Source organism: Oncorhynchus nerka, linkage group LG20, assembly GCF_034236695.1.
Source record: "Oncorhynchus nerka isolate Pitt River linkage group LG20, Oner_Uvic_2.0, whole genome shotgun sequence".
NCBI classification, from domain to species: domain Eukaryota; kingdom Metazoa; phylum Chordata; class Actinopteri; order Salmoniformes; family Salmonidae; genus Oncorhynchus; species Oncorhynchus nerka.
The window spans coordinates 51,430,598-51,457,400 of NC_088415.1; the positions used below are offsets into that span (position 1 = coordinate 51,430,598).

At 40.3% G+C, this 26,803-nt stretch overlaps 1 protein-coding gene across 1 annotated transcript in view; it reads right to left on the reverse strand.

Moving 5' to 3' along the window:
• LOC115124322 (protein unc-13 homolog A-like) overlaps positions 1–26,803 on the reverse strand; it is a 157,008-nt gene that overhangs the window by 106,065 nt on the left and 24,140 nt on the right. Inside the window, exons 3-4 of the mRNA XM_065006068.1 lie at positions 24,839–25,078; positions 18,408–18,437 (exon numbers count right to left, since the gene is read on the reverse strand). Coding sequence (XP_064862140.1) covers positions 18,408–18,437; positions 24,839–25,078 — 270 coding nt within the window. The remainder of the gene's footprint in view (positions 1–18,407; positions 18,438–24,838; positions 25,079–26,803) is intronic.

Sequence of the window (26,803 nt, forward strand, 5' to 3'; positions counted from 1 at the left end):
AAAACAAATACATAAGGAATGTGGTAATAATGTGAAAAAGCAGGATAAACAAGGGTTATACACAGCCGGAGTTTGGCTTTCGGAAGCAAAAAAGAAAATGGGACGCGCCGAAAAAGAGATTAAATTTAACAAGGTTCGAGAGACACTACCCACTGTTCCCGCAGATAGAGAAGTTAACCAATTGGGTGGGCGTGAGGGTAACAAACTATATCTTCCTCGATTATACCAACAATGCGGAGATAATCCAGTCGACGAATTTGTGATTATAAGAATACGGCTGCTGGAGCAACCCAAGTCGAGAAAAATGAACAAGGTGAGTCAAAAGAAAAATACAAGATGTTTTAATTGTAACAAAATTGGACATTTCGCCCGGGAGTGTAGCACCCCACGAAAAAATCGTCAACATTTTGTCATTTAACTGTGGGGAAGTCAGAGGCGACAATCGAGTAAAGAAAGGGAACTGAGGGAAAACTTTGGGCGTTTAAATTTGGGCTATTTTCTGTTGTCTAGATGTCGGAGTAACAACTTCAGATAACTGTAAAAATGGGTATATTTGCGGAGAGTCTCGGTCAAATTCAGAGCGCTGGTAGTATAGTGGCGAGAGCAACAGTCTCGCCAACGGTAATCCACGGTTCGGTTCCCGGCCGAGGTTTTAACCTCTTTCTTCTACTTGGGACGCTTGCGTCCCAACCAGAGCTCTGGAAATGCAAATGCGCTACGCTAAATGCTAATAGTATTAGTTAAAACTCAAAAGTTCATTAAAATACACATGCAGGGTATCAAATTAAAGCTACACTCGTTGTGAATCCAGGCAACAAGTCAGATTTTTAAAATGCTTTTCGGCGACAGCATGAGAAGCTATTATCTGATAGCATGCACCAATACACTACAACACAAAAGCACAGCAGGGGACGTAAACAAAATAATTAGCATTTCGGCGTTACACAAACCGCACAATAAAATAGAAAACAGTCATTACCTTTCACCATCTTCTTTGTTGGCACTCCTAGATGTCCCATAAACACTATTGGGTCTTTATTTCGATTAAATCGGGCCATATAAAGCCAAGATATCGTTATATGTAGACTGTGTGATAAACGAAAAAAACAGCGTTTTCACAACGTAACGTCATTTTTTTAAATTCAAAAAGTAGACGATAAACTTTCACAAAACACTTCGAAATACGTTTGTAATGCTACTTTAGGTATTAGTAAACGTTAATAAGCGATAAAAATCATCCTTAGGCGATGTAAAAATCATTAGCTGTCGTCTTGGAAAAAATTTCACGAGAGAGCTCTTCCGGAATGATCTGGGCGGAGACCGGAGGTAAGTGGTGCCCCTGTTTCGGTTCAACCAAGAATCAAAGATGATTCAATTCACAAGACTCTAGACAACATGGGGATGCTGTGGGAGTTGAATGCTCGGTCTTATCTAATTCGGCTCACTGTTAACAATTGCTGGAAGTGGCGCAAGGATATTTATTTCCATTTTCTGTGATCAGGTTTTCCTGCGCTTTCCGATGTAACGCACGTTATGTTATAGCCACAGTCGTGATTTAACCAGTTTTAAAAACGTCCGAGGGTTTCCTATCCACACATTCTAACCATATGAACGTACTATATTCCTGGCATGAGTAGCAGGGCGCTGAAATGTTGCGCGATTTTTAACAAAATGTTCAAAAAAGTAGAGGGTAGGAGCAACAGGTTAACTAAAATTGATTTTTAGATCATAATTGACCTATTTGCATGTTTTGCCTGAAAAATACGGTCGCCAGTGTTTGCAAAAGATATAACTGAACGGATATTATGTGTTCCAGATAGAATTGATAAAAGAAGTCATTAAAAATAACGGCGAAACAATTTCGATGTAAAACGCTATTTCGCCCAAAATGATCTGGTGGAATAATGTATTGAGATGGGAGTCGTATTTAAATAGATGTATCATAGAAGAGAGTTACCTAAAGTTAAATGGAGGGGATAACGGAGAGATACAATACAATTCCAGCCTGCCTGGACGTTACGGCTAATTATGAATCAATTGACATGAGAAGTTTAACACAAAAACATGGTACGTTTAATGTTAGGGTATAGTAAATTGAGAAGTTCGGTTGGGTTTACTCTGATGATTAGAATTTAAAACTGAACTCAATCTGAATAGGGAATATATATTTTACAAAGGCGGGCAGATTTGTGTCTATAGCCAAGCAACGGAATTGCTAGACACTCAATGGGGCTATATAGTGCAACCCTTTGGACTATAAATTAGGTAAGAATAGTTTAATCGTAAGAAGTTGTGATTGTTTTTCTGATTATTGATTTTTGGTTAAGGTAACACCAGTGAATTTGAACAAAAAGTAACGTATTCTAAAAATGATCTGAATTCCGTCCTCATTGCGGGGAACAAATAAAATGTCTTATCTTAAAGGGACAGTGCACGGTAATCACAGTGGTTTGAGTGCATGACAGTGGAAAAAATATTGTGGGACGACAATTCGAAGATAGAAAAATAAGTTACATGATACATCAAGAGATTTAAAACGAACGATGTGAAGGGATCATCAGAATTATTGGGAATAGAGTTGTAATTAAAATACTAAGTCAAAGACGAGACAGGTATTTAGAGCAAAATGGATTCTAAATGATAACAAAGAGACAATTATGGTTTATGCCCATCGAAAAGCTTTTATAAAATTGGCGAATTTAGAGATGTTGGTTGGGGTGGTAAATTATAATTCAGGATTAGAACAGATGTGATAAATTAGGTTTGGTTAATCGAACAAGAATTATTTACAATCCATTTGAAGTCGCTACGAATTGGCAGGTTGAGCGCTTGATGATGACGTCACTAGCGAGACACTTTTGTCACCAGAGACTGGGAATAACGGAGCAAACTGTATGGCTGTTAGTGTGTGTATCGAGGCTTCGAGTAACATTTCAGAAGTTGAGATAAAAGTGTTTTGTTTATTTGTTTATTGGTTATAGTCAATTTTAGGGTTTGATTTAACTTAGTTGAACAGTGTGTTCTGGCGGGTTTTAGATAGAACTCTTTGTTCCGGAACGGATGAAAGTTACCCATAAGTAAGTAAATTAAAGGAGCCATGAGGGAATGCAAATGCATATTTATTAAATATCGGGGATTAAATTACGGATTCCTTACACTGCGAAATGTACGACATTTGCGGCAGAGAGAAAAAAGTAATGCATTGAATAATAATGTTATCGGGTTAATTGTATCTAAAGGTAGCATGGTCATTTAAGTAAACATATCCGTAGACGATGTTTAAAACTTATGATTATTGATTTGAGTCAAAGGGGAATTATCATTAGGTTTTAGAGGCACGCTCACACAGGTGACTATTTTTATTGTAAGGATAAAGGGATCTTTATGTCTAATATGGTATGGCCTTTTGACCTTATCATGACTGGCTTCTGAGGTCTGATCAGCCTCAGGGGAGAGTCATTTGTATAATGAATGGAGTCATATTAAGTTACTAGTTTTAAGGTAAATTCATTAGAAATGAAGCAGTTTTGGTTGAGAATTACTGTTTGAACCGCAAATGAGAAAGTGGTTCAGGATTCTGTCTTATAACATTAGCTGTGAAGTTTTCTGAATGGGCTATTAGGGAGTTGGTATTGTAACAGAGAGAAAGTCATATTCATCATTGAGAATAAATAGGGGAAGATAACATATTTTGGGCCAACAGGGCAGGGAAGGAATTGAGGTATTTTTGTTTGATTTTAACACCCGTGTACAGCAGTGTCAAAAGACGGGGGACATTACCTGTGTAATGGGGGAGGGTGTCCGTATGGGGATTACATGATAACCAACTTGGGACAGTTCTGGGACTGGAGAAGAGGATATCCTTATGGCATAGGGAATCCCACAAAGGTGGATAGGTTTTCCATGATATGGGGAAAACCTGGGAGTACTGTTGAACTTTGTAAAGGTGATGAAATCCTACTAACCATCAAAACTATTAAGCTCTCTGATGCAGGCACTTACACCCCCGGACTACAAAGGACCGGGACAGACACGGTGGGTGTGTTTTCTATTAAGGTACTGCCAAAACCAGAGGTCTCACACGAACCAGGGCCGGACACGCTCCTCTACCACCCCTGGACCGAACCTGCCACCACTGTGCTAAAAATCCCATTCAGGTAATTAATGTTAGACTATTCAGCTATTGATCAATTAGGCACGGAGACTGGTTTTGATGGTAGGGACAATTTGTGGCTGTCTTATACAGAATAGACTTGCTTAGAATATGCTTCTTGCTAGTCAGGGGGGAGTCTGCAAGATGTTCGGTGAACAATGTTGTACGTATATCCCTAATAACACCAGTCCAGATGGTAGTATATCTAAGGGCCTTAATGGGCTTGATGCACTATCTGCTGAGATGAGGACCATGGCGGGGGTGGAGGAGTCTGACTGTCCACCTGGTTGGGAGCCCGGTTTGGTAAGTATACTGGTATGGTGGTTACTGGATTTCTGACCCTAATTCTTGTATTATTTGTTATTGATGTGATGTGCTGCTTGCATCATACCGTGTTTTAAGAAGTCTGTTACAGATGTGGTGAAGGCTTCAGGCATGATGCCTTTGCTTGATGCTCCAGTTGGAGAGGCTGAGGTGAAGCATGCTTTGATGGGAGGATAAGACTGACTGAGGATGACCCATGTATGTTTGTTCTCCCTGTCGTGAAGGGTGGCATGGTGCCCACCTGGTGCTGGATAAGAATAGCTGAGAGGACCAGATGGGTTATAAGAATGCTTTGTTCTGCTTTACTCTGTTTTACAGGACCAAAGTTTTATTCCACACTTTGCAACACATTAAATCCATGTTATTGTCAGATAGAATACTGAGGGTCCCCAAGGAGAGGGCTTGTTAGTGTAGGAAGGATTTTTAATATGGTTAGCATTTATTAGATTATAAGTTTTTAAATAGTATTATATTTAACAGGAATATAGGACATCTATGAGGAGTTAGGATTATTGTTAGGATTAAGATAGATTGATTAAGGAATTTGGAGAAAAGCCGCTCATAGACATGTTTTTTTCTAAAAGAGGGTCCATGGGTTTGGATGGAGCCAAACAGTGAGACATGTAGTTCAAATTTGGAAAACATGAGAAACATAGCTTTAGGCAGACAGAGGAGCCCTCCCCCGCACTGCAGAGACCTTGAAGGTTGGAGAGCAGAAGTTTTAGAAGGGGGGCCAGGACGAGCAAAGATAACATAGTGGGTAGATAAGTTACTGAGTGGAGACAAAAGTGAGAATTGGACATGTGGAAAATGAAAGGGACACTCCTAAATGGAATTTCAGACATAAGGATAATTCACTAAATCTTATCTAAGTCATTGTATAAGAATAAGGCAAGGTTGTTACCTGGGCAGAGCCAGGTAACAAAAGGGGATGGGTAAATAGTGTTCTAGAATAGGATGTGACCTACGGGATAATTAACTAATAAAAAAAAAAATTTGTTAATTGGTTTGACGAATAAGAAACTGTTTTATTAACCAAACCTGTATGTCCAAGAGTTTATGCACCACAGGTGAACTACAGGTGAAGACACTCAATCCAGTCCCGTGGGCCACCCGGATTTACATCGCACTGCGGGGGGGGGTAAGATACATATTTCACTGTCGAACAAATAAACAGTGTTCGGGAAGAGAACTGGAATTAACAGAATTCCGGGGGCCATCTCTCGAATGAAGTAACCCTCCCTGTCCTGTCACCCCTGTTTTTGTTCATAGAAGTGAAGATGTATCTGGCTCTTGCTAAGTGATGTGTTCTCGGGGAAAGGGTGGGGTTTCACATGGAAGCTGTTCGTCTGAGCTGTCTTATCGTGGGTGACGTATTCCTGATACAGCACGCCCTACTAGATATGCGGAGAGTGGTAATTTGACCCATGGTTTAGACGGTGAGGATTTTGTTCCAAAATAGAAGAGATATCAGTGCAGGTTCCCCATATTGATCGTGGACACAGGTCATAGCTCACACTGAAAGGGATGGCTACGTAAACCCATACACTCAATTTGGGATCAGGTGGAGTATAGTAAGGGTTGGCGTTTTGGACTGTGTTCCCGAGCAAAGGAAGTATTGTATAAAGGTGCGAATTAACATTAAGGCGGTCAATACTCAGGACCTCGGGTTATGGTGTGTGGGCTTCGACCAGTGAAGTTATAGAGGTGGAGACTGGGTTTGGGGAGTCCAACTTATGGTTGGAATGGATTCAATATACGGCCAGATCAGTGGCTAAAGAAGAATGTTATGCCTGTGTGAACGCTAAACCCCAGTTAACAACTATCCCTTTTCCACTGAAAGGAATTAATTCCCCTAAGGGAATGGCATGTATGGTAAAGCTGTTCATGAAAGCAGGAATGCCAAATAATGACAGTTGTATTGATTTGCACTATTTATATCCCCAGGAACCAAGTTGGTACAGAGAATATGACCACTGACGAGACCATGTCTGAATTGACAGGCTGGTTGAACTCTGGGGACTTCAATAAAATAAAATGGGCCAGTGTCGACATCTGGTGGTTGTGCGGGGGAATGAGTTTGTGCAGTATTGCCGACTGATTGGACTGGTTAGGAATGCCTTTTACACTCATACAACAACAAGACATGAAGTTAGCCAAAACGAGAGAGAAGAGATGCTCCATCTAGGTCTTTTGGCGAAAGAGTATATATTGATACCATTGGGGTTCCACGAGGTGTGCCGGATGAGTTCAAGGCAAGAAATCAGATACTAGCAGGATTAGAGTGGTCTACTCTCAATAAGAATGTAGACTGGATTAATTATAGTTACCAGAAGGGTTATTAAAGGGTTTGTAGAACAGACTGAAGCAACCAGCTGGAAGACCTGACATAATAGAATTGCATTAGATAAAAGGAGGAAGTGGGCATGGTAATCAGGACCATGTCTTACATCCCAGGTGGCACAGCTCCGGACGAATCAGTGCCCGAAGCCTCAGCTGTTTTGACCACCCTGGCTCACGGGTTGGCAGAAACTCTGGGGTGGATACTTCTATGAACTAAATTGGGTAGACAGTATTTATGGAAAATGTGGTGTTATGGGCCACCTTAACCGGTGTGACTGTGTTAGTCTTGTACGTACGTGGTTGATTGCGTGTATGTATGAAAGTTATTGTTTCCAGGACTCTGGAGAGATCAATGACACTACAGATGGTGCGTTATGGGCCGATTCCAGGTTCTGACCCATGGAGGACTGAAGGCATGTCTACAGAGGAAGTGGACGAATCTGGATCTGTCATTTGTGGGGAATTTATGTTTGATGAGAATAGTGTTGAAATGAAGGGGAATTAGATTGTAATTTCACCACCTCAAGCTGAACCTCGGCAAGACGGAGCTGCTCTTCCTCCCGGGGAAGGACTGCCCGTTCCATGATCTCGCCATCACGGTTGACAACTCCATTGTGTCCTCCTCCCAGAGCGCTAAGAACCTTGGCGTGATCCTGGACAACACCCTGTCGTTCTCAACTAACATCAAGGCGGTGGCCCGTTCTTGTAGGTTCATGCTCTACAACATCCGCAGAGTACGACCCTGCCTCACACAGGAAGCGGCGCAGGTCCTAATCCAGGCACTTGTCATCTCCCGTCTGGATTACTGCAACTCGCTGTTGGCTGGGCTCCCTGCCTGTGCCATTAAACCCCTACAACTCATCCAGAACGCCGCAGCCCGTCTGGTGTTCAACCTTCCCAAGTTCTCTCACGTCACCCCGCTCCTCCGCTCTCTCCACTGGCTTCCAGTTGAAGCTCGCATCCGCTACAAGACCATGGTGCTTGCCTACGGAGCTGTGAGGGGAACGGCACCTCAGTACCTCCAGGCTCTGATCAGGCCCTACACCCAAACAAGGGCTCTGCGTTCATCCACCTCTGGCCTGCTCGCCTCCCTACCACTGAGGAAGTACAGTTCCCGCGCAGCCCAGTCAAAACTGTTCGCTGCTCTGGCCCCCCAATGGTGGAACAAACTCCCTCACGACGCCAGGACAGCGGAGTCAATCACCACCTTCCGGAGACACCTGAAACCCCACCTCTTTCAGGAATACCTAGGATAGGATAAAGTAATCCTTCTCACCCCCCTTAAAAGATTTAGATGCACTATTGTAAAGTGGCTGTTCCACTGGATGTCTTAAGGTGAACGCACCAATTTGTAAGTCGCTCTGGATAAGAGCGTCTGCTAAATGACATAAATGTAAATGTAATGTAAATGTAATTTGTTTCAATGATTAAACTGTTTTTTTAATAAAGATTGTAAAAAGAAAAAATCCTGAAAGAGGAGTTATGATTCTGATGTTGGTTTAAAAACAGTTGGAGTTAAGGTGGGATTGATTGATGAAATGTGAAGAGTTGGATAAACATTTATAATTGATTTGTTGATTATGTGTCTATTCATATGATAATCTGATAAACCTCTATAAAAAGTTTAGTTAAGTTCGTTTATACTTTCATTTTTTATGATTCAATAAAACTAGATGTAGAATTGAATGTATAATATTTGATCAAAGGGAGGATTGTTAGAGGAAATTATAGTTTAGATCAGGGGTGTCAAAGTCAAATGGACGGAGGGCCAAATAAAAAAATCAGCTACAAGACGAGGGCCGGACTGTTCGAATGTTCATTGAAAATTTTTAAATGACGCATATAGTCTAGTGAACCTAATTGAACCTACTGAAAACCTAACAAATATATTACAATATGATCAGATAAATAAAGCAATATTTTCTTATGGCTCTGTCAGTAATCTTTAATTTTCAACAGACACAAAAGACAAATTTCCTTTATATAAATATCCCCATAACATGAACATTAAATGAAAGAAACCGGTATTCAAGGCACCATCAGTAGACTATATTTTCTATTTTAGCAAAAGTGGGCTAAATTTACTTCAAAGAAAAAACAATAATAGCAATTTTCTATCATCCACTCAACAGAAATATTTTTAAAATATAATTGGATTGAAATACAAAAAATAAAGTGCAAAAATCTATTAATCAAAAACAACACTTTGTTTAAGGAGAAGTAACATGCAGTGAAAACAAATATTAAATTTTAACTTTTAAACTTGAACTGAGTAAAAACTCTAAATATGTGATTGCACAGTAATGTTCACTTGTTTGAGGTTGAGGGTGATACTTGGTGGTGTCCCATCTTTTCCACAAGTTCATCAATGTTCGGGGTAAGGCTCTGAGCTGAAGAAATCCTCAGAATTGAGTGGAGGTGTTCAGCAGTAAGTCGACTTCTGTGTGATGTTTTGTTCAGGTTCATCAAAGAAAACAGTTGTTCACACAGGTATGTGCTGCCAAACATAGACAACGTTTGAGCAGCCTGGATGCGCAGCTGGGGCATTGTGCCGGGAGGAAACGGGCGAACTCCGCAGCACCCACTGCCGCATATTTTGCCCTCAGTGCATCATTGCATTGGAGGTCAATCAACTCCATTTGGAGGTTTGGTGGTGAGCTTTCCACGTCAACAGCAAATGGGTTACCGAGCAGTTCCAACCTGCTTTTTGTGCTTCAAAGTCAGCAAATCGGCGTCGAAAGTCAGCGGCAAGCATACCTATTTTATCAGCCAACTGTGTGCTCGGGAACGCACTGGTAGAGAGCTTCTCTTTCATGGTCTGGCAGCTGGGAAAGTGGCTCAAATTTTCTTTCCGCATCTCGTCTCCCACAGAGTCAGTTTGGTTTTAAATGCCTTCACTGTACTGTACATATCAGAGATGACACGATCCCGACCCTGCAGCTGCAAGTTTATTGCATTCAGATGACTCGTAATGTCACACAGAAAAGCCATTTCACACAGAAACATTTCGTCTCGGAGTTGTGTTGTGTCTTTCCCTTTGCTGTCCAAGAACAGACAAATCTCCTCACGAAGCTCGAAACATCTTTGAAGCACCTTTCCCTGGCTTAGCCATCGCACCTCTGTGTGATAAGGCAAATCACCATGCTCCGTTTCTAACTCCGTCAGAAATGCCTTGAACTGGCGGTGATTCAAACCTTTGGCTCTGATAAAGTTAACTGTGCGCGTGATGATGCTCATTACATGCTCCATTTTCAAGGCTTTACCGCACAACGCTTCCTGGTGTATGATACAATGATAAGCTGTCAGCTCACCTGTCGCGTTTTCCTCTTGCATCTTTTCCCGTATCTTCGCCACCAGTCCGCTCCTGTGTCCACACATCGCAGGTGCTCCGTCGGTTGTCAAACCCACGAGTTTTTCCCAAGGCAGCTCCATCTCATTTACACATCTTGACACCTCTTCATACAAATCATGCCCCGTAGTTGTGCCATGCATAGGACGTAAAGCCAAAAACTCCTCTGTCACGCTTAGGTTGGAGTCCACTCCGCGGATGAAAATTGACAACTGGGCAATGTCAGAAATGTCGGTGCTCTCATCCACAGCCAAGGAATATGCAATAAAATCTTTTCCCTTTTTCACAAGCTGCTCTTTTAGATTGATGGACAACTGGTCTACTCTCTCGGCAATGGTGTTTCTGCTCAGACTCACATTTAAAAAGAGTTGCCTTTTTTCTGGGCAAACTTCGTCACAAACTTTAATCATGCAGTTTTTGATGAAATCCCCTCCGTAAATGGCCGGGCTGATTTAGCGATCTCTTCTGCCAAAATAAAACTGGCCTTGACAGCAGCCTGGCCTTGTGATTTGGCTTTTTGAACAGAGCCTGTCGAGATTTGAGGCCTCGTTTTAATTCCTCTGCCTTTTGTAGCCTTTGTTCCATGTCCATATTCTTGTTTTTGTCCGCGTGTTTTGTTTCATAATGTCGTCTCAGATTATACTCTTTCAGTACCGCCACACTTTCTCCACACAGAAGACACACAGGTTTTCCAGCTACCTTCGTGAACATATACTCCGACTCCCACCTTGTTTGAAACCCCGGTTCTCAGTATCCACCTTCCGTTTTGCCATTTTTGATGGGTATCTGAAAGTTAATTTTACTGTGATGCTGACGACTGCTGTGCCAATAAATATTGAAATGAAGCAGCCTACTGCTCGGTGCGTCACCTTTGCATTGTGGGAAATGTAGTATTGGTGCGTGTAAAAGATCTGCGGGCTGCCGGCTTGCTGCGGGCCGGTTCTAATAATAAATCAAGATCATCCCAGGGGCCGTAAAAAACCTTCTTGCGGGCCGGATGTGGCCCGCGGGCCTTGACTCTGACATATGTGGTTTAGATGATCAATTATGTATACATTAATGATTAGAACCATGTATTCTAATACTATTATGTTATGATTTGAAAAGTATGAGTTTTTAGTTGAGCTGTTACTGAAAATGTAAGCAGAAATGAATTAATTGTCTGTGTCTCCAGGGAAAGAGGGATAAGATAGTTTTTCAAACAGATAAGAATGTTTTGGTTGGATTCCATTAGTGGAGAGAAGTATATCCTTTAGACAGGTTGGAATGTAGTTTATGAGGGGAGTGAAACTATCTCCAGGACTGAATACTAAGCCATTGTAAGGCTGGGAGAGGGTGTGAAACTGATGACGTCATTTTATGTTCACTTTCTTTAAAATGTAATGTTCTTTGTATTTTGTGTCAGTACTCATCAAGAATAAATGCTGAACTTGTTTTTAAGACTGGTCTCTTGCTAATTCATGCAAATGATAAACTTACAACTTATTATGAATTAGAAATGAGTGTGAATTGAATTGGTTTTGGCAACAAAACAAAGGGATTTAGAATTCCTCTATCAGCACTAAATATATTATTTTCTACAGAATAGTTTTCACAGTTTTGCTTCATTACCATCACACTGAACAAAGTGATCCATTATAGTGCTTTTTCAACATTTTACACATCAAGTCACATAAGATCTGGGAAGTGACCGTGGAGAACAAGGATATGAGAAGTAGTAGTGATGGGAGAAATCAATACAGTTACATATTGGGATATTATTTGACATTCGCAATATTATTTTAGACAATATTGAAAATATTATTTTACGCTAGTTGACTGAACCAAAAATCCAGTATTTTTCCTTCATAGCTTGTTCTCTATCCTCCTTTTTAAATATTGAGCCAATTTGTTTTCTGCACTTCCATAATTGACCAAAACTCATTTTCTCATGCCTCTCTTGTCCCTCTGCAGCAGACATATGGGTAATATGTTTGGAACATAGAATCGCAACAAAATCACAGTATCGAATCACCATACATATCGCATTCGCACCTGTGTGGTAATAGCATATCATGAGGTCCCTTGCAATTCCCAACCATACAAACTTTTGCCTTCTCAATACTGCCCAACACATAATATTTTACCGTCTTTATGGTATATTGTAAAAACTTATTTCCAAAGTTATTTTTAACATTTATGGCAATTTATCATTATCCTGTTATTACCGCCAAAATCTACACTTTTTTTTTTTTAAAATAGATATTTACACATTAAATATCACACTCCTGTCTTCAAGTGTAAAGCACTTACATGTCCTCAATATAACTAGTTAAAAATGATAAATACATAAACAATGCAGTAACTTGTTGTAATGGTTATGGTAGCGTCAATGTAGGTATTCAAGCATAGGCAGCAAACGGACATAGTTATGCAATATGGATATAAAAATAAAAAAATGTTTCCGGTAGTGCCAAATCCTATAGATAGATAAACCGAATAATCTAAATGTTATTTGTCACATGCGCCGAATACAACAAGTGTAGAATTTACCATGAAATGCTTACTTATGAGCCCCTTCCCAACAATGCAGATAAAAATAAAGAAAATTAACAAGTTAAGAAAAAAGTAAAACAATAATGAGGCTATATACATGTTATATACAAGGAGTACCGGTAACGAGTCAGTGTACTGTACTGGGGTACGAGGTAGTTGGGGTGATTGATTGAGGTAAAATGTACATGTAGCGCAGCAGTCTAACTGACTTGCCTAGTTAAATAAAGGTTAAATAAATAATAAAATCACAACCCATTGTGGTTTTGATTCAGTTTTAAACATAAATTGATGGTTGTATGATCTGATGGTAATGACAGAAGGGGGTTTGTTTGTTAAATATCATACTTTCAGCAACAAAAATACTTTGTTAATTTAATCTGGAAACCAAAAACTGATATTGGCTGGGATTATACAATGATTATAATACAAATAAATACTTAACTAACATTTTTTTAAAGAATAAGACAAGCCGAAAGTATCCGTAGTTGCAAAATCACCTACAGATGTAGGATCAGACTATGTATAGATAGGGCCAGGACATTTTTCTGATCACATGACCTGACCAGGTCCTAGTTATAGCCGCAGTAGCCCAAATTTAGACACTTTTATGATTTATTAATTTATTAAAAAGATGTGGTCTAAGGGCATTCCATTGTGACAGCTTGCAAGATACTGTAAGTCATGGTCCAATGACTGTACTTGCTAGAAGCATATGTCCCACGTCCGAAACTACAGCCATAATTTGTAGACGGTTCTGATTGGTGAGGAGCCATTTGCATTGCCGAGCAGTGAACAGGAAATTATGAAATCCGGTTTTTAGATGCTACCTCAGCCTACTGAAATCAAAACCAAACATGGATTGCATGCTGTCTTCTCACTTCACGTGCACACCCATTTGTTTCACACCCTTGTACACCTGTTTGTTCACACCAGTTTGTCTAGCTAATCAGCCTCGCATTATGGGCACCATGCTTCCCCAGATGGGAAGTAGAGGAAACATGTGCTTGCGTGCAAAGCCAGAACAAAACATTTCCATTCATATTAATGTTTGATTTGGGTATGGGGTTAGCATCTTAAAACTGTATTTCATAGCAATGCAAACAGCACTTCTTCATTCAGAACCGTTTACAGCTTACACTCAGTAAGATATTGGAGGGTAATTGTGAGTAGAAAAATGTGGGAGTACATGGAAAAGAATGATCTGATTACAGCCAATCAGCATGCTTATCGCAAAAACCATTCCACTACCACTGCATTGGTTGACATGACTGACCAGTGGCTCAATGCTATGGATAATGGCAAATTTGTAGGTGTACTATTTTTAGATTTCAGTGCAGCATTTGATTTAGTGGATCATGAAATAATTGACTAAATTAATGCATTGTGGTTTTAACCTCTTAAGTCGACACTCTACTTTTTTGAACATTCTGTTAAAAATCGCGCAACATTTCAGCGCCCTGCTACTCATGCCAGGAATATAATATATGCATTTGCTTAGTCTGTGTGGATAGAAAACACTCAGACGTTTATAAAACTGGTTAAATCACTGCTGTGGCTTTACCAGAACGGCATTTACATCGAAAAGCACAGGAAAAACTGATCACTGAAAATGGGAAAATATATCCATGCGCTACTTGAACCCATTGATAAAGGTGAACCACAATTAATTGACTGAGGTTGCAGTACCTACAGCTTCCACACGGTGTCTAGAGTCTTGTCATTTCCCTTCGAGTTTTTTCTTGGTCAAACACATGCAGGGCACCGTATCTCCTTTGGTCTAGGACCGGATATTTTCGTTGAGTTTCTAGCCGGACATTTTTCCAGACGGACAGCTAATGATCTTTACATCGCCTCCTGATGAATTTTATCGCTTATTAGCGTTTACTAATACCTAAAGTTGCATTACAAACGTATTTCGAAGTGTTTTGTGAAAGTTTATCGTCGACTTTTGAATTTTAAAAAATGACGTTACGTTTTGAAACGATGTTTTTTCATTTATCACACAGTCTACATATAACGATATCTAGGCTTTATATGGACCGATTTAATCGAAATAAAGACCCAAATAGTGTTTATGGGACATCTAGGAGTGCCAACAAAGAAGATGGTGAAAGGTAATGAATGTTTTCTATTTTATTGTGCGGTTTGTGTAACGCCGAAATGCTAATTATTTTGTTTACGTCCCCTGTGGGTCTTTTGGGGTGTTACATGCTATCAGATAATAGCTTCTCATGCTTTCGCCGAAAAGCATTTTAAAAATCTGACTTGTTGCCTGGATTCACAACGAGTGTAGCTTTAATTCGATACCCTGCATGTGTATTTTAATGAACTTTTGAGTTTTAACTAATACTATTAGCATTTAGCGTAGCGCATTTGCATTTCCAGAGCTCTAGTTGGGACGCAAGCGTCCCGAGTAGAAGCAACAGGTTAAGGAGGTAGCATTGAATTGGGTACAGTCCTATCTAACTGACAGGAAACAGTCCACTTACATCAATGGTTCATTTTCTTCCCCTAATGTGTTAAACTGTGGAATACCGCAGGGCAGCTTCCTTGGGCCACTTCTTTATTTAATATATACCAACGACCTTCCTTATGCCTTTGTTGAAACTCAATCTACTATATTTGCAGATGATACTACAATTTATGCAGCAAGACAATCGGTTCAACAGGTACAGCAGACTTAACAAGGAGATTTGAAGAATATCAGGAAGTGGGTTTGCCAAAACAAACTTGTTTTAAACACCAAGAAAACCAAAGTTATGTTAGTCTGTTCAACTAGGAAAAGGCCAAAACAGCATGAGATACAATTAAGTATGGGAGGAGTACAAATTGAGGAAGTGGCAAAAAACAAATTATTGGGAGTGCAGCTAGACAACTGTTTATCATGATCGTCTCAAATAACTCATCTATGTAAAAAATATATATATATATTAAAACAGCATGCATAATCAGAAGGATAGCTAAAAATTATTCAGAAAATAACACAAGCATTAATTGAGAGTCAGGTGAACTACTGTTCGGTGGTCTGGGGAAATGCATCATCAAGTGAAGTTAGGAGGCTGCAGAATGCACAGAATAAAGCAGCAAGGATTGTTTTAAGGTGGAGATATGGTTCTTCTGTTGCAGTCATGCGCAGTGTTCTTGGTTGGTCATCAATCGACAAGGTAATTGAAAAAAACATGCTTATTTTATTTTATAATATAAATCATTTAAAAAGCCCAAGTTCTATTCACAACGGTTTTCAGTTGGTAAGAGACAGACATTCTGTAAATACTAGGAATAGATTGTCCACCATCTATGCAGACAGAAAAGAGAAATAGGCTAAATAACATTTCAATTTAGAGCAATACAGAAATGGAATAAATTAACTGAGCAAACTAGAAACCTTTCAATATATACATTTAAACATTATTTTAAAACAATTAAATATAGTATATAGAAATGTTGTGAGACTATAGTAGATGAAGAATCAATATTTTTTAGTTTTAGTATTTATTGGGTCATTATGCATGTTTGTAATAGTGTGAAATATGTGAAAATGTGATTGTATTATATAAATTGTATTTTAATGTTTAAGGACTCTTGGAAGATTAGTCCAAATGGGGACTAAAAGAGATCCAAATAAAATCAAAATCAATGCAGTCATTGACCATGACTCCTCGTAAGCTTTCACAATGGAATGCCCTTAGACCCTTTTTTATTAATAAATTAAATCATTCATAAAATGTGTCTAAATTTGGGTTACAGCCTCACACGGTCGGGTAAACTCCTGTACCTATAAGACATAGTAAGCAATCCAGTCGTGTATGTTTTGTCCATTCTATTTCTAGGTTCTCAGCAGCACTTACCTTAGCTAGCAGATTTTAATGGGCTAATGAGATGCTCCATTAGACATTACAGGTTAGGTACGGTTTGGTATAGCAGAGACATTTTTCAACCAACCCTATTCCCGACAATTCTAAACGTCCATGTCTAGTTTCAAGGGGTTTGTTTGCATTTAGAAAATGCTCTGTTATTAAATAAAAATGCTCCATGAAATAATAAAAAAATGTATACACCGTCATCTTGTCTATTTCAAATCTTCTCTCATTGATCAAGACAGGCGAGTGTCTTCTATGGCATTATGGTGGTCCGAAAAAACATTTGTTAGAGGTGCATGCTACTACCTACTGTTTGAGGTGAAAACTGGGGAATTTTAATCCAGAAAAACACAGGGAAATGGGGAAACATACCCCTTTAGTCAGATTCAAGTGTCTGCTCCAATCCCTACAGGCTTTGGGGCTTGAGGGAAGTACAGACAATATTCCCCACAATGTTTCGGCAGTAAAGTCTTGGAGATCCAGAAACATTTTTGCTGCATTCACAATAATGTCAAGTTTCTTCAATTTCTTTTTAGTTTTACTTGTACAATTTATCACCTGCGCAATAAATGCTAAATTTAGCTTCTTCACATTCCGTACTTCAGGATCCCTCAACTGATGAACAATACTTTCTGCAGGCTGCGGTGTATCCATTGCCATTTCTTCCTAATTTGAACTTGCTGGTTCCGCAATTTGCACTGTTTCTGCATAGGAGACCTGGTGGATAACCCAGATTCTTGCTACTTTGATCTCCTTCACCCTTAAAGGGCACTCCTGGAACTCGGGAACGGGGTTCCCACAATTGCGGCACAGTGTATTTACTGACTCTTCCACAACATATTTATTCCGTCTGGACAAACTTTTTACATTTAAGACACTGCAAAGGTCTGTTCACATAAGCTCTCACTGCGCATCTCATATACACCAGCTTTTCATGTGTCAGAGGATATTCTTCATTAAATAGCAATAGCACCGGTAGGCTTTCCTCTTTCCTTCCATTCACCATACGGTTCAATCAATGCGCCTCCACTATTCCTGGTACTTTAGATTTTCAGCCTCCATTTCCACCGCGACACCAGAGATGACACCTTTTACTGGTGGCCTGTTCTGAAGGTCAAAGCGTTCTACTTCACACCAATAATTCCAAGAGACAATGCACTTTCCTTTTGTTCTTCTGGACATACAATACATCAACACCCTATCACTCCTGGTCACTTTGATTGACTCCACCCTTTGCAGTGCATCCTCCACCATCTCCTTGACTGCAAAAGGATCTCCCAAAAACACATCCTTACACATGAAATGTATTCCAACAAGGAATGAAGCATTATTAGACCGAGGCCTATCTTCATTAACAACTTTAGCCCGTTTTTCACAATTCTTCAATGTTATAGTTTTCCACTCATGTCCATTAACTTTACTCAACGCGATATCCGATTCAAACAGTGCTTCCGCCATCATCACTTGTTATTCGTCCGCAGGTGGGTCATCATGACATGCAGCACTTTGGGGTGGACACCCACCTGTCTCAAACAATGAGAGGAGATTTGAAATAGACAAGATGGCAATGTACACATTGTTAGATTACTTCAAGGAGCAAAACATTTATTTTATTTAATAATGGAGCATGTTCTTAACTCCAACAAACCCCCGGCAACTAGACATGAACGTTTAGAAAACGATGATTATCTTCCACGTCAGGAATTGAGGAAGTATCAAAAAGGTTAAGGTTGGTCGAAGATTCTCTGTCCTACGCCAAACAGTACCTATCTAATAATACCTATCAGCCAGCTGGAACAGAGTAATGGTCTGACTAGGCAATATTTTGAAAAACTACACATACCTTTGGGTCCATCCAGCTTGGCTTTCTTCACTGTGAAAACAGAGGAACAGAGTCACAAAGGGCAACACCATATCTTGACAGAACTCTTACACAAAGAACCTAACAGGCTGGATTCATATTCCTGTTTTGTGGGTAGTTCCGAGTCTCACTTTGGTTAATTTCTCTGGATCCCCATTAGCATCCACTCTTGGGGTCAATACATACATTAAACGACTGTTGTGAATTCGCCAAGGAAATATCAAAACCAACTCATCAAAGTGGCGAAGTGCTCAATAAAAATCAGACACTTTAGCATGCCCAATGGACAAAAGTGAGTTATTTCCTTGTTTGTACCTTACTTTGTTTTCACTGCTCTTTTGCTTGGCATATGCTAGTAGCATTTAGTCCATTTAAGTCTATATATGATTATAGTATTGGCACTTTTTGTTGTCTAATAATTAGTCCTTTTCAACCCCATACCATTTCTAATAACAATCATACACGTCGACAGAAACAATAATATATACAGCAAGACACACCTTATATACCGACTTGGAGGAATACGTTTGCCTTTGACTTAGAAGCTCTGCTGAAAACAAACACAGATGAAGGCTTTCATATGTGTCACTGCTTGACATTTGGGGTGATTTTACAAACAGTACACATTGTTGTGGGACAAAATGAGCCAGCAACCCTGTGGTTATACGACAACTGCACTACCCCAGTGACAACTCCTGGCAGAGGCTTTAGCGCACCCGCAGACTGCATTCTAAATGACACCTAATTTAACTTTGTCCTAAATAGCACCCTATTTCACTTCAAAAGGGAACTACTTTTGACCAAAGCCCTTTGGGCCTTGGTAAAAAGTACTGCACTATATAGCGAATAGGGAGACATTTGGGACTCCGCCATAGGAGCTTACACTAGTATGACTGGCCTGTTGTGTTTTATCAGTGTGGTGTTGCAGTAGATGCAGAAGACCGTGGTGATGCTGATTTTTTTGAATGCATAGGCTTTACTTGTCTTGTTACCTTGCAGTCAATGCAAGCGTACACTGTGCAAAACAGATTTAAGCCTAACTTTCAATAAAGTTTTCAACAAAAATATATTCGACATCAATCTCCATGGACCTCATTTATCAACAGTGCATACGTTTCATAATATAAACTGGCGTGCCTGGACCACATTACTAAGATATATCAAAATGTCACACACAACATATATGCATGTTTTCATTGATAAATCACAGCCATATCATATTTGTGTGCTCGTGAACAAGCGCTACAACCCTGCCTGGAAAACCCCTTCCATTAACCTTTTATGGTAACAAAAATACCCCCATTTGCTGTATGATTTGGAAATGTTGCAACTGGACCATAGCCATTTCTATAAGAAAGCAGAAAAGAGTGTGGGCAGAATGTTTATCTTTTGCAGTGACTTAAAACAAATGCATGTTGCCTATAGCGAGTGCCAAATACTGGACTCATTCTGCAAGATTGATTGTCTATTTAACAAATATTGCGCAACTGACATAGGCTATGCCGGTCTATTTAGTTGAGCATGGTTGGCTATTGAATGAGCGATGAATAAATGGTAGCCTAATATTTGTTGTGGAGTTGGAATAAACCAGTCATGTCAGAAAAGGAGAGACATGCCACGCAATATGATTATGATTTAGGTCTATATAATGAAAGTAAAATAAATATATTAGGCGACATTCTGCTATATGACCTTATCAACGGCAAATGCAGCTTTTTGTCATTAGGCCTACGTTTTAATGTTTTTATTAGCCTACCACTATTATAATTCCTGTGCATCAAACACCTCGATTTCCCCCCCAAAAATGTAGTTTCTAAACAGTTTCCACTACAAGTTGTGCGTATGCATGGTCTGAGATTTGCGTGGAGACATGCACACTTTCCTGTCAAGTTCAAAATGTATAAATACCAACCTTTGAGCAAAACTGGCACATGCAAGGTTTAGAGTATGTTTTAGTACCTTTTGATAAATTAGGTCCCAGGGTTGTTTAGATGAAAGCTATAATGCCAAATGTGTTGTTTTTGTAATAAAGAAACAGGGAAGCACCAGCGAGTCCGTCAATTAAAAAAAAGTCAAATGAAGCAGATGCTAAACTACAGGACTGTTTTGCTACACAGACTGGAATATGTTCTGGGATTCTTCCGATGGCATTGAGTACATCACATCAGTCACTGGCTTCATCAATAAGTGTGTCGATGACGTCGTCCCCACAGTGACAGCATGTACATACCAGAAGCCATGGATTACAGGCAAAATCCTCACTGAGCTAAAGGGTAGAGTTGCCGCTTTCAAGGAGCGGGACTCTAACCTGGAAGCTTATAAGAAATCCTGCTATGCCCTCCGACGAACCATCAAACAGGCAAAGCGTCAATACAGGACCAAGATTGAGTCGCACTACACCGGCTACGATGCTTGTCGGATGTGGCAGGGCTTGCAAACTATTACAGACTACAAAGAGAAGCACAGCCGCGAGCTGCCCAGTGACACAAGCCTACCAGACAAGCTAAATCACTTCTATGCTCGCTTCGAGGCAAGCAACAATAAGGCATGCATGAGAGCATCAGCAGTTCTAGACAACTGTGTGATCACGCTCTCCATAGCTGATGTGAGTAAGACCTTTTAACAGGTCAACATTCACAAGGCCGCAGGGCCAGACGGATTACCAGAACGTGTACTCAGAGCATGCCCTGACCAAATGGCAAGTGTCTTCACTGGCATTTTCAACCTCACTCTGACTGAGTCTGTACTACCAACATGTTTCAAGCAGACCACCATAGTATCTGTGCCCAAGAACACTAAATGACTACTGACCAGTAGCACTCACGTCTATAGCCATGAAGTGCTTTGAAAGAATGGTAATGGCTCACATCAACACCATTATCCCAGAAACCCTAGACCCACCCCAATTTGCATACCGCCCCAACAGATCATGCAATCTCTATTGCACTCAACACTACCCTTTCCCACCTGGACAAAAGGAACACCTATGTGAGAATGCTATTCATTGACTACAGCTCAGAGTTCAACACCATAGTGTCCTTAAAGCTAATCACTAAGCTAAGGACCCTGGGACTAAACACCTCCCTCTGCAACTGGATCCTGGACTTCCTGATGGGCCGCCCCCAGGTGGTAAGGGTAGGTAACAACACATCCGCCACGCTGATCCTCAACACTGGAGCCCCTCAGGGGTGCGTGCTCAGTCCCCTCCTGTACTCCCTGTTCACTCATGACTGCATGGCCAGGCACGACTCCAACACCATCATTAAGTTTGCAGATAACACAACAGTGGTAGGCCTGATCACTGACAACAATGAGACAGCCTATAGGAAGACCTGGCCGTGCAGTGCCAGGACAACAACCTCTCCCTCAACATGATCAAGACAAAGGAGATGATTTTGGACTACAGGAAAAGGAGGCCGAGCACGCCCCCATTCTCATCGACGGGGCTGTAGTGGAGCAGGTTGAGAGTTTCAAGTTCCTCGGTGTCCACATCACCAACAAATTATCATGGTCCAAACACACCAAGACAGTCGTGAAGAGGGCACGACGAAGCCTATTCTCCCTCAGGAAACTAAAAAGATTTGACATGGGTCCTCAGATCCTCAAAAAGTTTGACAGCTGCACCATTGAGAGCATACTGACTGGATGCATCACTGCCTGGTATGACAATTGCTCGGCCTCCGACCGCAAGGCACTACAGAGGGTAGTTCGTACAGCCTAGTACATCACTGGGGCCAAGCTTCCTGCCATCCATAACCTCTTTACCAGGCAGTGTCAGAGGAAGGCATAAAAATCAATGTCTCCAGCCACATAGACTGTTGTCTTTGCTACTGCACGGCAAGCGGTACCGGAGCACGTCTAGGTCCAAAAGGCTTTTTAACAGCTTCTACCCCCAATCCATAAGACTCCTGAACAGCTAATCAAATGGCTACCCAAACTATTTGCACCCCCCTACCCTTTACACTGCTGCTACTCCGTTTATTATCTATGCATAGTCACTTTAACTCTACCTACATGTACATATTACCTCGACTAACCGGTGCCCCCGCACATCGACTCTGTACCAGTATCCCCCTGTATATAGCCTCGCTATTGTTATTTTACTGCTGCTCTTTAATTACTGTTCACTTCAATTTTTTACTTATCTATTTTTACTTAATGAAATTGAACCAACTTGTGCTGAAGGATACCTGTCATTCAGCCAGTTCCGGAACAAACAATCATTTGAAAGATTGCCCAATAGGCCTATGACTACGTGGTACAGCTATTTGTAGGCTATAGCCTAATGTAAATACAAATACATATAGCTTAATATCATTGCACTGTTTGCAAGGAGAGCTTTAGTTTCATAAATAAACGTTGATTTGATTAGCTTGAATACATGGTTACAATATACCTTATTACAGAATAAAAGAAAACAGAGGAACTATCAATTCATTTAATTTATTTGCATAGATTAAACATGCCATCAAATCGATTGACCAAGTAGTGAAATCATAGTCACACACCTCATGTAGCCTAGCTCATAGGCCTATATGTTTTGATAAGGTTTGTATCACAACTGAAGTGGCCAAATAACTTCTTAAAATGAAGCACATTAATCCACTTTACAACCGGTGTAGAGCCTAACTGGTAGACATAGACGGTGCGTGAGTTTCAAGTTTGGGGAAGATCATTTTCACCATAATTTTTTTTTTACCTTTTATAATAAAGCATTACATGCATTTTCGGTCCCTTTTGAGAAGTGTTTTCCAGATAATTGATTGCCTTTTGGAATATTCGCACTTGTAGCCTACTGCTGTGTGCACATTGCTGCGCTTATAATGTGAAGAAATAGCCTAATAATTGATCAACATTTTAAGCTAAACATTTTGTTCTGTTGCATCAGCCTCATTGCTTTTAAAATGTTTGTTTTTTTATGCGAATTTGGGATCTATCGCATGGGGCGGCAGGGTAGCCTAGTGGTTAGAGCGTTGGACTAGTAACCGTAAGGTTGCAAGTTCAAATCCTTGAGCTGACAAGGTACAAATCTGTCGTTCTGCCCCTGAACAGGCAGTTAACCCACTGTTCCTAGGCCGTCATTGAAAATAAGAATTTGTTCTTAACTGACTTGCCTAGTAAAATAAAGGTAAAATAAAAAAATACCACAACTGTCCCAGACTAGGTTTGGAATATTTATTTATTGCACAGAAGGACATGTTGACCAATACAATAGGTCAACTTTTGTACTAGGGATGATAGTAGAATGGCTTTTGTTGTTCGTTAGGCCTACTCATCTAGTTGGCTGATAAAAAGTAGGCTAAATGTGGACAGCTCTTCTAACATCTTCAAGACGCCTCAGAATTTTATAAGAGGGACTCGCGCAGTTGCGTCCCCGATATCAGTCTTCACTTCGAGCCTACTTCTTAGCTGAGATGTCTGTGAGAAGGACCCGATAACGTGACATGCATTGGCTAATAAGAATTGAAATATCTGAGAGAGCCATGTGAGTGAGAGGTGCTTCGGAGCACGGCAGCCGGGATAAGGGAATAATTATTATATTCAGCCCAAGGACACAATGGTCACTTTGGCATGGATTTTTGAGGGGGCATTATGGCCACACAAGGAGCATGCCGCCGGGAAATTCGAGACCTGATGAGAATATCATCAACTTCTTTTCAATTTGTAAATGACAGACTGATTAAGGGCGCGCAGCCTGCACAAACCAGAGCTCATGCCTTTCATGCAACTTTTTTCAAATCATCATTGGTCGTATCATGCAGCCTTAGAATGTATTCAAAAATAAAACGTATAGCCCAACGTTTGTAGAACTACTAAAGGTGCATAAATAACTCTAAATTAAGCATATAGGAGTTTCTATTTCTTTGTTAACCGCTCAACACAGAATAGCCGCATGTGCGCACTTCCTTGGAAATCGTTTGGAGAAAATATCCTTTATTTAATTCAGCTATTTTCAATTGTATTCTTCATAATATAAAATAATTCCACAAAATTATAAAATTAACTAGTGTAGCCCACAGCCATATGGCATAGATATATCAGGGCCTAACAAGGACAACTCTTCTGAATTAGACTACAGTTTCTTCATATCATGTTTCTTTAGACCTGTCTAAAATAAAATAAAAAATTGATTTATTGAGATGGTGTAGGCTATATTACAGGGATTTATTACACTTTTTAAACGGTAGATGTTCCAAAGGTCTTCATCAGTGGCTTGTAATACTGTGTGGAAGACAGAAGATGCTAAGAGTGTTTATTTTAATGAACGGTCAATTACCACGATACCAGTCCGTTTTATGAACATCAAGGCAGACACATTGGGAATTTGTATCCTATATCTTGTTGGTGTGATAAGGTTCATGTGGCTAAACCCCTACTCAGTTAAGTACAGTTAAGCAATGGTCTCAGCTCACGTGGAACCTGTTCTCCCCTACTGTCAACAAAGTCCCTAAAGCCATTGATGGTGGAGGAGCACGGGAGTGAGAAGCGTTGGCACGGGTTGTGAATGCCTTCTTCCCCGAATCCCAGAGGGAAAGGCTCTGGCCAACTCTCGCGCTCCAAGATGTTTGCCTGAACTACCAGGTGTGTGTACTCGGGGCTGTGCTGCAGCCTGATCCGTTCCAGGCGTGCCTTTTTATAAGGCTGGATAGGAACTGCTGGTGATTGAGTGTGACAATTGTTTTATTTTCAATGAGGGAGTTTTACCCCTCTTCCAGCCACTGCACCTTCCAGGGTTCTTGTACCTGCCCTTTCTCTTAGTCCCTCTAAAGAGCGAATGAGTTTGTCAAGCCTCCAAAGTGGTCAAGCCTCCAATGGGCCTTCGAGTGGACACACGTAGCCTACAGTTCATCATTCCCGCCACTGCCAGAGAGAAGACAGGGAAGAAACCACTATAAACCTACCTCTAGGCTGCTATACATATTTATTTAGTTAGTCATTGTATCATTTTTCATAGAACTTGTGGTAATTAAATGTAATTGACAGATATAGTTTTACCAGCTCTGTGTATTCTCAAAATCAAAAAAGTGAGGGAGTTCTGCTCCCCCGTGTTCTGGCAGCATTACACCCAACTCTACTGTACAGAGATTAATTAGTACAGTGGAGTTCTGTACCGTAGAGTATACTTCAGTACCACAGGAGGTTGGTGGCACCCTAATTAAGGTTGTGGTAATGGTTTGAGTGAAATAAGTGGAAGGGTATCAAATACACCAAACACATGGTTTCCATCTGTTTGATGCTATTCCATTTGCTCCATTCCAGCCATTATTATGAGCCGTCCTCCCCTCAGCAGCCTCCACTGTTCAGCACAGTACTGACCTATTCTCTACTTTTATTTACTGTACTGTGCTGTCTGGGGGATGGCTTGTCAGACTGTTTTCACGCTCTTGCTTCGACCACCACGTGACTGAAAGGGAAAGAAAACAATTATTAGCTGAATATAACAGTATGCCAGTGGAAGGGAGGAAAGTAGCAAGTGACCTACTATGAATCCCCGTTGTAGACAATTGTTGCAGTCATTCTGTTACAGATTTTTTGGGTTATTCTGTTACCAACTTGGTAAAATCACTTAATAAATCATAAACCAAATTGTTATCAGTAAAAACACTAAATAATTGGTATGTCTACCTTAACTTGTTAATTCTGTGAACTTCCATTATCCTCCCTCCTCACGAGGGAGAGAAATTTGAAAATACATTTTTGGTAACAGAATGACAAGACACCATGCAATATTTCTTAAACTAACAGAAGGCACATTTCTGGTAAAGTAAATATAAGTGTTGATATTAGATGGCAGGGATGTTTACTTCAACATGATTGTGTTTTGATGTATTTTTAATACTTAAGACTTTTTCTGCTAGATGTTTTTGGAAACGCCTTTGCCATCTGTTTGATCAGAAATCAAAGCCTTTGCTTACATTTTATGTTGAAAAATGTATACGGTGCATTCGGAAAGTATTCAGACCCCTTCACTTCTTCCACATTTTGTTACCTTACAGCCTTATTCTAAAATGGATTAAATAAATCAAAAAGTTCCTCATCAATCTACACAAGAACCCATAATGACAAAGCGAAAACAGGTTTTTATAAATGTTTGCACATTTATAAAAAATAAAAACAGAAATACCTTATTTACATAAGTATTCAGACCCTTTGCTATGAGACTCGAAATTGAGCATAGGTGCATCCTGTTTCCATTGATCATCCTTGAGATGTTTCTACAACTTGGAGTCCACTTGTGGTAAATTCAATTGATTGGATGTGATTTGGAAAGGCACACACCTGTCCCACAGTTGACGGTGCATGTCAGAGCAAAATCCAAGGAAGAGCTCCGAGACAGGATTGTGTCGAAGCACAGATTTGGGGGAGGGCACCAAAAC